General features: G+C 37.6%; 1 protein-coding gene across 1 annotated transcript; it reads right to left on the minus strand.

Moving 5' to 3' along the window:
- Positions 1-476: 476 nt before the first annotated feature.
- On the minus strand, positions 477-13,598 carry arih1 (ariadne ubiquitin-conjugating enzyme E2 binding protein homolog 1 (Drosophila)). Its single transcript, XM_026310548.2, has 14 exons — positions 12,915-13,598; positions 9,561-9,628; positions 9,299-9,446; positions 7,911-8,003; positions 7,753-7,808; positions 5,518-5,584; positions 5,246-5,352; positions 5,079-5,121; positions 4,910-4,981; positions 4,454-4,584; positions 4,252-4,309; positions 3,502-3,762; positions 3,065-3,177; positions 477-2,979 (listed from the first exon to the last, which is right to left on the minus strand). The coding sequence occupies exons 1-14, from the start codon at positions 13,200-13,202 to the stop codon at positions 2,895-2,897; spliced, it is 1,590 nt and encodes a 529-aa protein (XP_026166333.1). The 5' UTR covers positions 13,203-13,598; the 3' UTR covers positions 477-2,894.
- Positions 13,599-13,682: the final 84 nt, after the last annotated feature.

Below are 13,682 nucleotides of genomic sequence, written 5' to 3' on the forward strand. Positions count from 1 at the left end.
TAAGACTATATGTAGGCTATTTCCTTTTTAACCTCGAGTTTCACAGCATTTCTTTAATGTCAAGGTTAAGGTAAAAATATATGTTAAGTCTTTTCCAATGACCATGCAAGCTTGAAGAAGCTTGGTTAATATGGTGTGATTTAGTCTACCACAGTCAAGCTATTCTGTCAACACACAGTTCATGAACCTGGCTATATGTTTAAGAAACAGAATGTCCTGAATGTCTTTTTCTGCACCGCACAAGTGCCGGTGTCATGCTGTAACTGTCCCAATGAGCAGTCAAGATTGTGATCATTGCCTCTGGAAGATTAATGGCACCTAAAACATGAAACTGCAATTTTAGATTTCTGTCTTTGTCCCCATCCTGTGGCAGAATTTTCTGTTGTAAATTAGGAGACTTCGTCTTCTTAAGGACACCGTTTAAAAACACACCAAATACCGATTGTGGCAAAAAAAAAAATTTCTTGAATGCCAGATCGATGTTTGCAACATTTTGCACTTTAATATTTTCTTCAAAACAGACAACTAAATGTTCTCACATTTTTACACTAATAGGAAATAAAACACCTTTGATAGCATAAAGAAAAGATATGTAGAAAAGTATTAAAATTTTTTGGATGTCTCAGTTTAATGTAAGTAGCTGCTTTTGTTAATTTAAACATTATGAAATGTTCATGACCTACTAGCAGACACAATGAAAACAGAGGGAGCCCTGGAGAGCATATTAGCCTATTAATCACAGCTATAGCTGGTGTGTTACCTGCAAGACAGCTTCATGTAAATAGCCCATCTTTTGTTATTCTCCATTCAACTTGCGTCATCATTGGTTTGTGACTTGGGACAAAATGAATTCAAAAGTGACATCATACAAACAACTACCTGATCTTTACCATACAGTCAGCAAAAGTGATGGAAAAAAACTACCCTTTTTGCCTAAAATCAAAATTATTCAAAGTTACCAAATTAATTCCACACCATTCTGGAAGACACAGCTCTGCCAAGGTCTGTACACTACATTGCAAAATACATAGCGCAGAAATGCATAATGGATGTTTGGGTATTTAATATGACTGAGATCAAACCTACTCTAATGACTCACACAGTACTCCCAAAAATGAGATTTCTCATGACATTTATTCAAATAAACAATACAGTTTATAATTTGCTAGGATAAAATAATAAGTTTGAACACATAAGAAGCATTCGGGAGAGAATTCCCCAAAGATCTGAAACTGGGGCAAAGGATGTGTTTTAAAAAAAAACGCCTGACACTTTGGTGCCATCTTCTGACTTGCATCAGTGCCTGTATATTCATGTCCCCTCCAGTCCATCTTGTGAAGACTGCCATATTGCAGAGACATGAACGAGCATTTACAAGCAGAGAGCTTGACAACCAGAGCAACCACCACACAGAACAAAGAAAAACCTGGAGGGGCACTGACATTTCAATGTTGAATCCTCAACCTCAACCCATGTGCGAAAAATACAGTCTTTAATGCAAAAGCATAACAGCATTATAAAAACAGTCCTACAACCTTTAGAAATTTGCCCTATATTCCTCATCTGCCGAAGGATCACGCTAGTCCATCTGTGTAGTCTGGTTTAAAGCAAAGTTCAGTCTCACAGCAAGGCAAGACATCTCGTCAGAGGTGCAGCCATCATCAGCCCATGCCATTCAAGTATTCCCTGCAAGAGTGATGCAAATGCCTGACCCTGTCTGACAATGATCCATCCCAATTAACAGCACTACAAAGCGGTGCTGTCGGTACATTCTATTACCCTCATTCAATCCTCAAGGTGCAAGCAGAGCTTTAAAGAGGGCTACCTCAAGCCACATCAGGAATGACAGGGGGAAAAAAAACGAGTGAATGTCACTCAGTTTGGCTCTTGCAAATAATTTGTAATGTTCTTAAATGTTAAACACCTCTAAAAACAACTAAGGGTACAGCAAAAGTTTAGAATATAGAGACACAGGGCCGGTGTATTCAACCTTACCTTTGAACTGTAAAACTTTTCTGTTTGTGGTTTTCTAACTCGACCCTCGAGTCCTTTATCTGATTTCTTGGCAAGGAAGAGAAATTCTGTCAGTCCCCATTTAGAGTTACTGATAAGGTGCAACTTGTGCACTGCTCTGAAGAGACTGAGGATGATAGGGCGAATGCCTTATTGCCAAAGATCTCCAAACTCCCACACACTACGAAGGAAGTAAACAGATTGAACCTACATGGCAAAAGTACACCTTTTTCAATATTGGTAAAGAATAAATATTTGAAAATTATGCAAACACGTGCCACTCTTGCTCTTTAACTTCCATGCATATGGACTATTTACAAATTGAAAAATACAGACTTGCTATTTTGTTCTTTTGATGTTTTTTCTTCTTTCCCCCCTGAAATGTCTTTGCCCCTTTGCAATCAACCTGTCAACATTCACTCACCCAGAAAAGGATCTCACCACATATTGCAGACATGGCCAGAACAATTAAAGCTGTGTTGAAAACATTTTCACACTAATGGGAAAACAAAAGTCAAAATCAAAACAGAAAAAAAAAAAAAAAAAATTCACAAGCAAAAACAGAGGAAAATAAGATGGTTCAGGGGAGATGTTACAATACAAGCCAAAAGGATGTATTTGTTTAAGATGGACTTTCTGCTTTCTCAAGACTCCACTTTGTTGCTAACAATACTGTAGTACACTTTCTTTTTATTACTCTACCTTTTATTTAAATATAATTTACTTTGAAGATTTTTGTTAAACAAACCCCGGAAAAAATGATGCAAAAGTGGTTGATTTGCCAAAGGAGAGGTGGCAGAAGGCCCGTGCTGCCCTGTTAAATTGCATCAGCGCTCTAGTTTGTCAAGATACTCAAGAGTCTGTTGCATTGGGACGTGTCCTCAATCCTCAATGTACTCCCACAGGTCCTTCTCATAGCCTTCATGCACGTGCTGTAGCAGCACTCTTCGCCTGCTCTCACAGTATCTATATGCACAAGAGAATTTCATTAGTCCAAGAACACACAAACTTAACAGTGGCAGTCAGTGATTACAGTTCTTCCTTCACTGACCTGTACTTATCTTGTACTTTCTGCTTGATGTCCTGCAAGGAATCCTGGGAGATGTCCCGCTCTAGGTAGCCAGACAGCACCTCAGTGGCATTTTCCAGGTCTGCCTGGTTGTTCTGTTGAACCAAAAATTTAACAAACATTATTCTATGTCACAGCATACATTAAAAGACACTTATCACTCATTATGTCTCCTAAACTGTGTAGTATCTAGCTTCAGGCCCAGCTCAGACTACAGAGGTGTCCTATTCACCCCTCCTAATGATCAAATGACTCATTTGGCATTTGTCAGTGGGCTCTAGAGTGCCACACAGTGCAGCAATGAATGGAAATGTGGCCAGAACTTTCTAGGAGCATCTTTTTTGTGAGAAATGTAACTGCACAGACAAAGAAAATTTGCAAGAAAGTCACACAGGTCAACAATGCTTCTTCTATCATACCTCGAAAATAATGGACTGGTTGTTCTTCTTGAGGTAGAAGGCAAAGACGTAAGTGAACATGAGTGTAGAGCGGCACTGACACAGCACATCCACAGCCTTCTTCAGAAACTGCACCTCAATCCAGGACATGTTGTGCTGCTGCATCTCCTCCATCTTCTGCTTGACCTGAGCATAGAGCTTGTGCTCAAAGCGCAGGCTCTGCATGTGGTTCATGTAGCGATTGCAGTAGAACAGGTACCTCTGCAAGGCTGCCCTGGAGCGCTAAACACACAGCACGGAACTGGCTTTTTAACTCAAGCATACTTAACCCAACTTTTCTTGACTGAGGTGGTTGTGGCTAATCAGTTTCCAGAAAGGTATAAATTATATTCTGCAGATATTTCAGACAAACTGCTCTCGTTTCCACAAGACTACTAATTCTACTGAGGTTTGTAACACTAGTAATCTGGCAATCTTTTTGGTATTTTATTTTGTTCTGTTGCTTATTCTGTGTATTTATCTGTACATATTGTACAGTGGGTGGAGACTTTTATGGTGAATTACACTTAATAAATTTGAATTCAAATTTGTGTCACTCACTGCTGTGGGATAAAAACAATAATTGTGAGGTGCTGCTTCTGTACACTGACAATGGCAGTTACACCTGTTGCAAATATGGCTGAAATGTTACACATTATTGTGCCATTATGTGGCCTATCTGGCAAAGTAAAACTGTATACGGTTTTAAAAATGTATTAATATGAGTATCACCTCTTGAGCATCTCTGGCTGCCTTGGCATCATCTTCATTGTAGCGATTGCAGTTGTACCTGAAATATTAGACACACCATCAAAGTTTTCCTTACATACCATTACACACATCACTACTGCCTGACTATACTTTATATTTTGGTCCTTTCTCATATAAAACATTTAATATAACAGAAGGTATTCTTTTAGTCCTTAGTTCTCACCAGGCTGAGCCGTGGGGTTCCCATGGACCAAGGCAGACCCAGCAGAACTCAGCTTTGCAGTTCTGGTTCCGGCAAACCATGTGATTGCAGCCACCATCTTTTTCAATGGTCACATGGCATTTTGGACACTCCTGTCAAGAATGGGGAACACTGAATTTGGTCACTGCATTTGGCCAAGTGATGTACAAAAAAAAAAAAAAAAAAAAAGGGACAAAACTAAGATGTTAACAGTATAAGCAAAGAGGAATTCAAGCTAAAAAGACACACAAAAGCATGCTTAAAATCAGTAATGTTCAGATTTAAGACACCATTTTAAGAAAGAGGTCTTTCTTTAAGTCTGGATTTGTGTCTGAAACAGTAATGAAACATTTCCACAGCTAAAATGTATTGGTTGCCATCATATGCAAAAACGTGTCCAGCATACACCAGGTAAGTGGGCCTCTTTGATTTTCATACCTTAGTATTTGCTGCAATCCAATTTGAAGTTTCACTGTCATCATCACATTTTTTAATCCATTTTCTCAGCCACTACAAAAGAATTACAATAAGAGCAACAAAATTTCACTTGTGCTGGGCGAATAGCTAAATATTTCTGTGAAGGGATGAAATATTCCCCACTGCTTACCTTACACTTGACAGGATCATGCCAATTCTCTCCACAGTTGAAACTGCAACACGAGGCATAACAAATCAAACTCAAATAATGTTTAACACTATTATATTTACACAGTCAACATTCAGGTATTGTCACAGTCAGTTCACAATAGTCTAATACATTATCCCCTCTCTTACCAGAACTGACGGCCACACTTGCACCTCACTGGCTTGGCATCTGGGTACTGGACTTTGACAACATGATGGCAGTCAGGTGCAGGGCACCACTTTAACAGTCGATTGCACTTTAAAAAAGTAAGGATAGACAGAAAATCAACTGATAGTTAAGAATGTCCCTGTCTTTCCAAATACTGCATAAAGGATAATCTAATGGCCATAAATGAATTGACATAAATCAAAGTTTTATATACCAGTTCAATACACTGTTAAGAAAAACAAACAAAGCTTACCTCTACAAAACTATTCGTAATTAAATGCTGGTACTTCAACTTCACTTTTGAATCTGTTATGAGGCGCCTATAAGAAAAGTCAAATCATTCATATTCAGTGCATAATTTCCAAGCAACAAAGCCAGGAACAAAGAAAAAACAATTTCTAGCTCCATTTGTAGCTTGTATTAATATTGTAAATCGACATTATAGTCAGAATATTAATTTGTTTGCCGACAACTATTTGTCAACAACACTAAGGATTTGAGTGTGGGCCACTAACTAAGGGGGACATAATGGAGCACTGAAGGCTGAAACATCTGCATCTACATTTATAACATTTAAAACAGTAATACGTAATATGAGATTTAAGCAATGGAAAACCAAAGATACATGCTTGAGGTACTTTATTATAAAACTTTATTATTGCATTATTATTATTACTAGAGCATAGTGGCTTTACTGTTGGCAACACAATAATCCCTGATCAGTTCACTGAATGGACCATAGCTCAGCTGACCAACGCAGAGCAGAACAAGGCAGACTTTGATGGATCATTTTCTTCATGGTGAGGTGTTAATTTTCCTGTGTAACAAATTACTTGTCTTTTCATTTTATATAACCTAATTACGCCTGACAGCAATCATATCACCCATGCCTGGTTTTGCCATGGTAATCCTCTAGTTGCTCTTGTGTGCAAATCAGCAAGTAGTTGAATGGTGTACCCACTCACAAACTTGCCTTTTATACTTATTTCTGAAAGAGTAAGACAGTTCTAGTAGGTAAATGAACAGTGGTGCTATCATTCTCTCTCTCATAAATAAAGCACTGACCACTGTTATTAAATACATCCTTGCAGTTTACCAGTTGCTAAACCAGTTATTCACAAGGCTGGCTAATGCCATGGCTCGTCAGTGGAAAGCAGCTAATGAGCCATTCACATATACATACATATCATTCTACATGGCATAGTGCTGCAGTGGTTAGCAATGTTGCCTCATAGCAAAAAGGTTCTGGGTCAGTTCTCCTGGTTAAATTACCTGCCCGTATGTGTTAATGTGAGTGTGAATGGTTGTCTCTCTATGTGTGTCAGCCCTGTGATAGACTACTGACCTGTCCAGGGTGTACTTTGCTTTTCGCCCAATGTCAGCTGGGATTGGTTACATTTGCAGCTTGTCTGTTAGCCCAGTTACAGTGAGTGCATTGGAAATGCACATCTGATATAATTTAGTGATAGCTGACAGACAGCATTTTTCTTGAATAAATGCTAACTCATTTAGCAAATGTCTGATAATCACATTTCAGCTAACTAGAATCGGTAATATTAGAGTGATAATTACAAAAAAATGGCAAAACACTAATGATAGTAAATGACTAAAAATTGATTAAGACATTCCCTGTACCCTGATCTCTTTTGTTTTTGCTTCTGTAGCTGTGTTTACTCTTTTGTTACTATCTTTTTACTGTATCATTACAGATGGCATGATTTGTAACTCAGTAGTTGGAAAATGCTTTTCTGCAGCTAGAGGTAAAATGGATTTGGAAAATGGATGACATGGTGTATGATTAAATAAACACATTAGTCATTGTCATTAATTAGTCATTTTGATAGATGTATACTGTTTTTGACAAAGTCAAGTTTGACAAGTTTATTTTTCAACTTCATAACAGCCTGTTCAATACATATCTTGGGCAAAACATTTCAGTAATAAATTATAGAGGATACTAATCTTGTTTATGTTATGTGCTTTTGTAAAATATATTGGCCTATATATTAAACCCTTGATAATAAAAAGCAGCATCTCCCTTAAAAATTGTGTATCAGTCAGGCTCTAGATCAAAACACATTTCATGAAATAGTGGCATGATTAATGGGTTCCTGCACCTGTTGCACTCTAAACTGATCACAGTGAGATTAGAATGTAGGTTAAGACAATTACTGTCAGCTGGTACAAGGAATTAGCGCCCCTACTTTCAGTTATTTATTTATTTATTGCAAAACAGGCTGAACATCAACGTTGTAAAGTTGTGAAATAGTGGTCAACCCACAGGCAAAAATTCATCCAATTTGCAGTTATAGAAAGAAAGAAAGACCTGATTTTTAGAGCAATGGTACTAACTTTCTTTGGGATTGGCAAAGGTTTGGTGTCCTGCTCTTTTCATTACCAGAATGAGTCAGTTACATCTACTTATGTTGATCACTGCTGCTCAATATACAAGACATCAAAACAAATAAAAGCACAAACAGATACTCACATGACTGTGTTGTCATCAACCAAAATGTCACAACTATGAGCAGGACAAGAAATGGTCTGAGAAGACAACATAGAAGGCAAATCATTAATCAGACAAGTTATTAAAAGACCAACAGTGATCAATGACTGGTATAATGAAAAAAAAATCTTGGTGGGTACCTGTCCCATTCCTTCTTCTATGATTTTGGTGGTCAGATAATCTCCCCAGCACTGCATACAGAACTTGTGTCCACATTCCAAGCCTGTGAAGTACTGTAAGAGAAGGACATAATTTGATCTGAAATAAGAGCGATTATACACAAGTGCCTTTAGTGATCAAGCTAGTCAAAGTAAAGGCATTCACTAAAGAAACACCATCTAGATTTGACAATTTTGTTTGCATATAATTCAAGTTACTTAACAGAATAATTTTGTGAGCTACAAAATCCATCATGTAAGTATTAAATATTAAAACAGTCTGAAATAGCTTCCTTAATATCAACTTAATATCATAGTCAAAACACTAAACCACCTCCTCCATGCATTAATCCTTTGTTGAGACAATATGTCATGCCATAACAATACACTCTGCAGTGAGCCTTTAATCTGCAGAGATCTGTTTTCACCTTGACAGTCTTTTTCTGTTGGCAAATGTTTTATATTGGCACTGAATGATTCCACTACCACCGGGAGCACTTCATTGTTTAAATGCCCTTCAATACAGGGTGGCCAAGAATGGATTAACATGGTCTACTACAATGTTATAATATGGAAACAAACAATGACATAACTACCAGGCCACGTCCATATAATATATATATATATATATATATATATATATATATATATATATATATATATATATATATATAAAAAATTCTAAGTGCAAGTAAAATATGCAGCAGTGAATGGCACTTTATAGAGAAGGGCTGAGTCAAGAAGGGATACAAATACAACTATTCAATTTCCAATTGAAACAGCGCTGCTGCTGAACAGCTGTTGTGGTATTTGCTGTGTTTCACTTGGTTGACTCATATTTGAGAGGGACAGTGAAGCATTCAGCTTTCTATCAGTTATGTAGCAAATCAATTAGTAATCTTTACTTAGTGGTCAGTGGAACATTACACTGTTCAAATATTTTTATAACCTGGCATTCCCCAACATTTTTCTATCCTAACTCCAAAAGGCAAAGCCACCAGCTGGTAGGGAGGTGTCTGATTACAGGGCATGAAGTGCCAACGTCTGTCCTACATTAATATCATTACTTTTGGATAACTCATACAACCTTTGGATCACTTTGTCTGAGAGCTAAAATCAGATCAATGTACCGGTAAAGACGTTGAATCTGAGTTTACAGATTATTACACAGGAATAAAATGTGACTGACTGTGGTAATGCCTCAGTTTAGGATCCCCTTGCATCACGGAAGGTAAAATGTGCCTTAGATCTCCACTGTGCTATTAACCAAAATAAAGGTTTAGTGTATAACATTTTTTTTGCCAAAATCCCTAACTCACAGTTTAGCCATGAACACACATTCATCTAGTGCAACACAATGTGGGACTCACAGAGTTGGGGAAATTCAGATAGCATATCTGACATGACATGTCCTGTGCCGATGATCTAGTGTTGATTGGAGGACGGATCCGAGGCTTCTTACTGGGGTTAATGACATGACACTCAGAGAAAAGCTTATCCAGATTACCATCAAAATACCTGCACAAATTGAGATAAAAACATATAAATCAACATTAAATCAGCATGAAATTATAGCCAACATGCTAGCACAATAAAGATCGCAAATATAGAATGTAAATCAGAGGTTGTTACCTTTCCATAAGCTTTTCTTTATCCCAGTTGAAATGACTGAGAAGGATGCGTGTTATTGTTGCAGGATTCTAAAGGAAACAAAAACAGTTGGTCAAAAAAAAAAAGAATAGCCTACATTTCAAATTCAATGAATTAAAATATTTCCACAATTTTTCTATTACAAGTTTAAATCTCTTTTGTGTAACAATGAACACCTCTAAGGGTGTAGTTTGTCTTGGATATTAATTAAGTCTAGCATTAAACCAGAATGGTACTAAATGAGGCAATTCTAAAAATAATCAACATAAACATCCCCAAAACAGCCTTAGACATTAAGACAAAGTTAAGAGGACTCCTGTCTAACATCATCAGAAGAAAGGCTTTTGAAAAATGAATTACCAAGGTGGTATTCACTGCAGGGCTTTACTAGTGGAGTGCTAAAGAGAGTTTTTCTGTTCACAGGAGATGCTTAAGAGTACAAAACTAAAGTTCGTAGTACAGTTCCATTAAAAAACAAGTTTGGATTTCTATTGTGTCTGTAGACTTTCCAGATCAAAAACAGCAGATGTGTAAAACAGAACACCATAACACTAGATATGTGATTGAAAACACATCCAAGCACACAAGCACCATTTCCTGTCATTGGACAGGTGATTGTGTATTGTGAAAACTGAAAAAGTACAACAAGCCAACTTGCACATACTGCAGTGATTGAATTCAAATGCAGTTCTTGTCACAAACGCACATTTGTCACAAAACCTTCCATTTTACTACTAAAATTGGCATTTGTACTTTTGACCTACTTGATTAGTCTGACAACTGTAAATTCTGCTTGAAAGGGGAACAAACAGAATAAAACTATAATGTAAATGTATTGTTTGCATGTTTTCAACATACTAGCATTTCTATAAACTAGAGAAGCTACTCTCCCTGTATGATGTACATATGATTGACATTGGAAACCTCAACCAAAAGTAAGGTGCAGGACAATAAAATAGCTTTAATGCCCCTTGGGATACATACTAGAAATCTGTAAGGCAATAAAGTAATGTGCTGACATATGATAGTCATGTTGGTCCTACTGGTGTTGTGTCATAGAAAGAACCCAAATCACACATTCTATGCTAAACCCAAAGTGGATCTGCTGCTTTCAATAATCACTCTTCAACCACCCTCGTCTTTCATTTAATCTCTGGTCAAACAGAGAAAACATCCTCTAGTTCTCACTTTGCCACAACTACACTCAAACAAATTGGTCATTGGTGGTGTCTGTACAATTTTAAAACTTTTCATTAGTAGAAAAAAAAAAAAATGCAACACTCCACCCTAGCAGTATAATTAATTTGAATAACCGTACAAGCAAAAATCACATAAAACTCCTGTTATTCTGAAAACAATGTTTTCTGACTACAGAAGTAACTACCCTGATGTGCATCTAGTGCCACCATGACATGCCTTCAGGTGTCTACCCAATCTGCAACTTCAAAGACATGAAGGACAAACATATTCTGTATATTGCACATTAAAAATAAGAATTTCAGATCACATTTTGAAGTACAAATAATGCTGCAACAGTAGAGTACATTATGGTGCAATGCCATGGTTCCACTGTTCAAGGAAAGCACTAGAGCTTGCTCTCATCTATTACAAGATTAGACAGGGGAATTGCATCCATTTACCTGTTCATACCATCACGATGTAATTAGGGTGGGAAATCGCAGTGTAACTCAATACACAATACTATGAAAATAGTACTAAAACACAAATGATAATGAGCATATCACAGTACAAGAGTTGTGTTGACAGGGAATACGTGAAGTGCCACAAAGCATAATGTTTCTTGAATAAAACATCTGCACTTAAAGAAATGATAACACTGATCGGAGCAAGGCAAAGCAAAACATTGGTGCCAATGTACTGATCAGATATGACAGTCAGCTTTTTTAAATAAGTACACCTAGCTAAAACTAATGCAGTCTAAAAAAGCCCTGCAGTAAATTCTACATTTATGGAGGTTAAAATGTTGACATTGTGTGGATAATGTTTTGGAGTGCTGCTGATTCAACTGTATACTTATTTTAAAGTGTTATGGCTCTGTAGAACTGCAGTGACTTATGCTGAAACATGTTCTTAATTGGCAAAATATTAGAAATGTCTATTTCTGTCAATACTATTTATACAAGCCAGGTTTTGCCTGTTTTACTGAAAGTGTACTGGGTAATCTTAGACAATTTATGAAGTATTTCTACACACACACAAAAAAACCTTATTTAATTAATTAAAAACCTGTAACTTTTCCTGGCTTTATCCCTAAGCCAGGCCAAAGCAGTCACTCCTGTCAGGTCAGTCACTACTGAAGTGAACTATGCACACTTCACATTCTCTTCACAATCCTCAATTCATAAAGCTGACATGAATTTACTTTGTAAGAAGACCTAAATACTATTTATAGGAGAATCACGATGTCAGTTGTAAGCAGTAGGGATATTTAACCTTTTATTTTTGCGTCTAGTTCATAGTGAAATGACGACACTGTAAACGCATACATATAAACGTTAGAACTATTCCTATCTATCTGGTTTATCGAGACCACTTTCCATTTTATTCAGCACCTAGCTCTAGCTTATCGCTAAGTGAAAGGAAATGGAGGCCCAAGTTGACGCTGAATCGAAGGATTCCACTGAGTTTCCTTTGAAAACCAGTCTTTAAATGTTGTCAATTAATTATATATTCCCTGGGTTGACCCAAACTTTTTCAAACTAATCACAAGACCGTTAGCTTGTTAATGTAAGTAACATAGCATGTGACCGGCTAGCTAATTCGATGACATACCTTTCGTTCAACATTAAAATAACATTAACTATCACGTAATTTTGCAAGCGTCCTAGCGACGTGTGACACCAAACTGGTTTGTTAACGAAGTCTAGCTGTCGTCAAGTGTGAGTCTGCAGTTATTTAATTCTATAGTCAAAGACGTTTTGCTTTTCCAGGAAGGTGCTGGGTTAGCGGTTACAGTTAGCTGGCAAGCTAGCTAACAAGCTAGCTAACGTTTGCTTAGCAAACGTTGCTGCCAACTTCTCAGTAGGGATTGGACTACTTCCTGGAATAAAATTCGTATGGACATTGCTGCTTCACTGTACAAATTCAGTGTATTGTCAATGGTTTAATGTTAAACACCACATAAACAAGGTAGAACTAATCTGAGAAAAAATATCTAGTCTTGTGTAAATCTTATCACTGTTGTAAAAGTGCTAACTTCCAGCAAGTAAACTATTCCTACAAAGCTAATGGCTAAGCTAACATCCATGGCCTGTTTACGCTTCACCAAAGCCTGGACCCCGGTCTTTCCTGACGCTGACACACCAAAATACCTACCTGGATGACCTCGTTGACCTCCCTGATACACTCCACCATATGCTGGAGGATCTGTTCGGCAGTCAAAACCTCGAAACGGTAGTCCTCCTCCTCTTCCTCACCAGGTCCGTGGCCACCTCCACCAGTCTCGCCGCACTCGTCTCGTTCCCCACCGGCCACCACGGGATCGACCAACTCCACCTCTCCGAGCTCCAGGGTTTCTTCGTCGGGCTCCTCTTCGCCACTGTCCTCGCTACATTCCTCCTCTTCGTCGTCGTATTCATAGTTATAACCCTCGTCTGAGTCCATTCCTAGGGTGTTTATCAACTTGTGACAAGCACACCTAAAGGTCTACAGCGTGTGAAATGTTGATTGCGGAACAATACTAAAACCAAAATTATCCGAGCCTGTTTTTCAGCAGCAGCGAAAATAACAACAAAACGTCGCCGCTGCTAAGCCAACAAAGAGACGCAGCGTCACCAACTGACGACGACCTTACGTCAGATGGACTGTAACGTTACAAGAAATGTTTTTTAAAAATCAATTTTTATGACTTTTCTGTTCATCTAAACGTGTCTATATTTTAAAATAGACAAAAATCATTACATACGTTTTAAACACTTGTATCAAAAGTTATCAGCCAGTTAGTTAAAACCCTTCCTTTCATAAGATGGCCAGCCGTCGTAATAAATGATAAGGAGTAAGATACCATTCGGGCTTATCAGTCATGGGAAATAAATGTTTTAAATTTGTGAAATGTTGTCATATTTTACAGCCAACATTACGCCC

This window comes from Mastacembelus armatus, chromosome 6 (assembly GCF_900324485.2).
Source record: "Mastacembelus armatus chromosome 6, fMasArm1.2, whole genome shotgun sequence".
Classification (NCBI taxonomy): domain Eukaryota; kingdom Metazoa; phylum Chordata; class Actinopteri; order Synbranchiformes; family Mastacembelidae; genus Mastacembelus; species Mastacembelus armatus.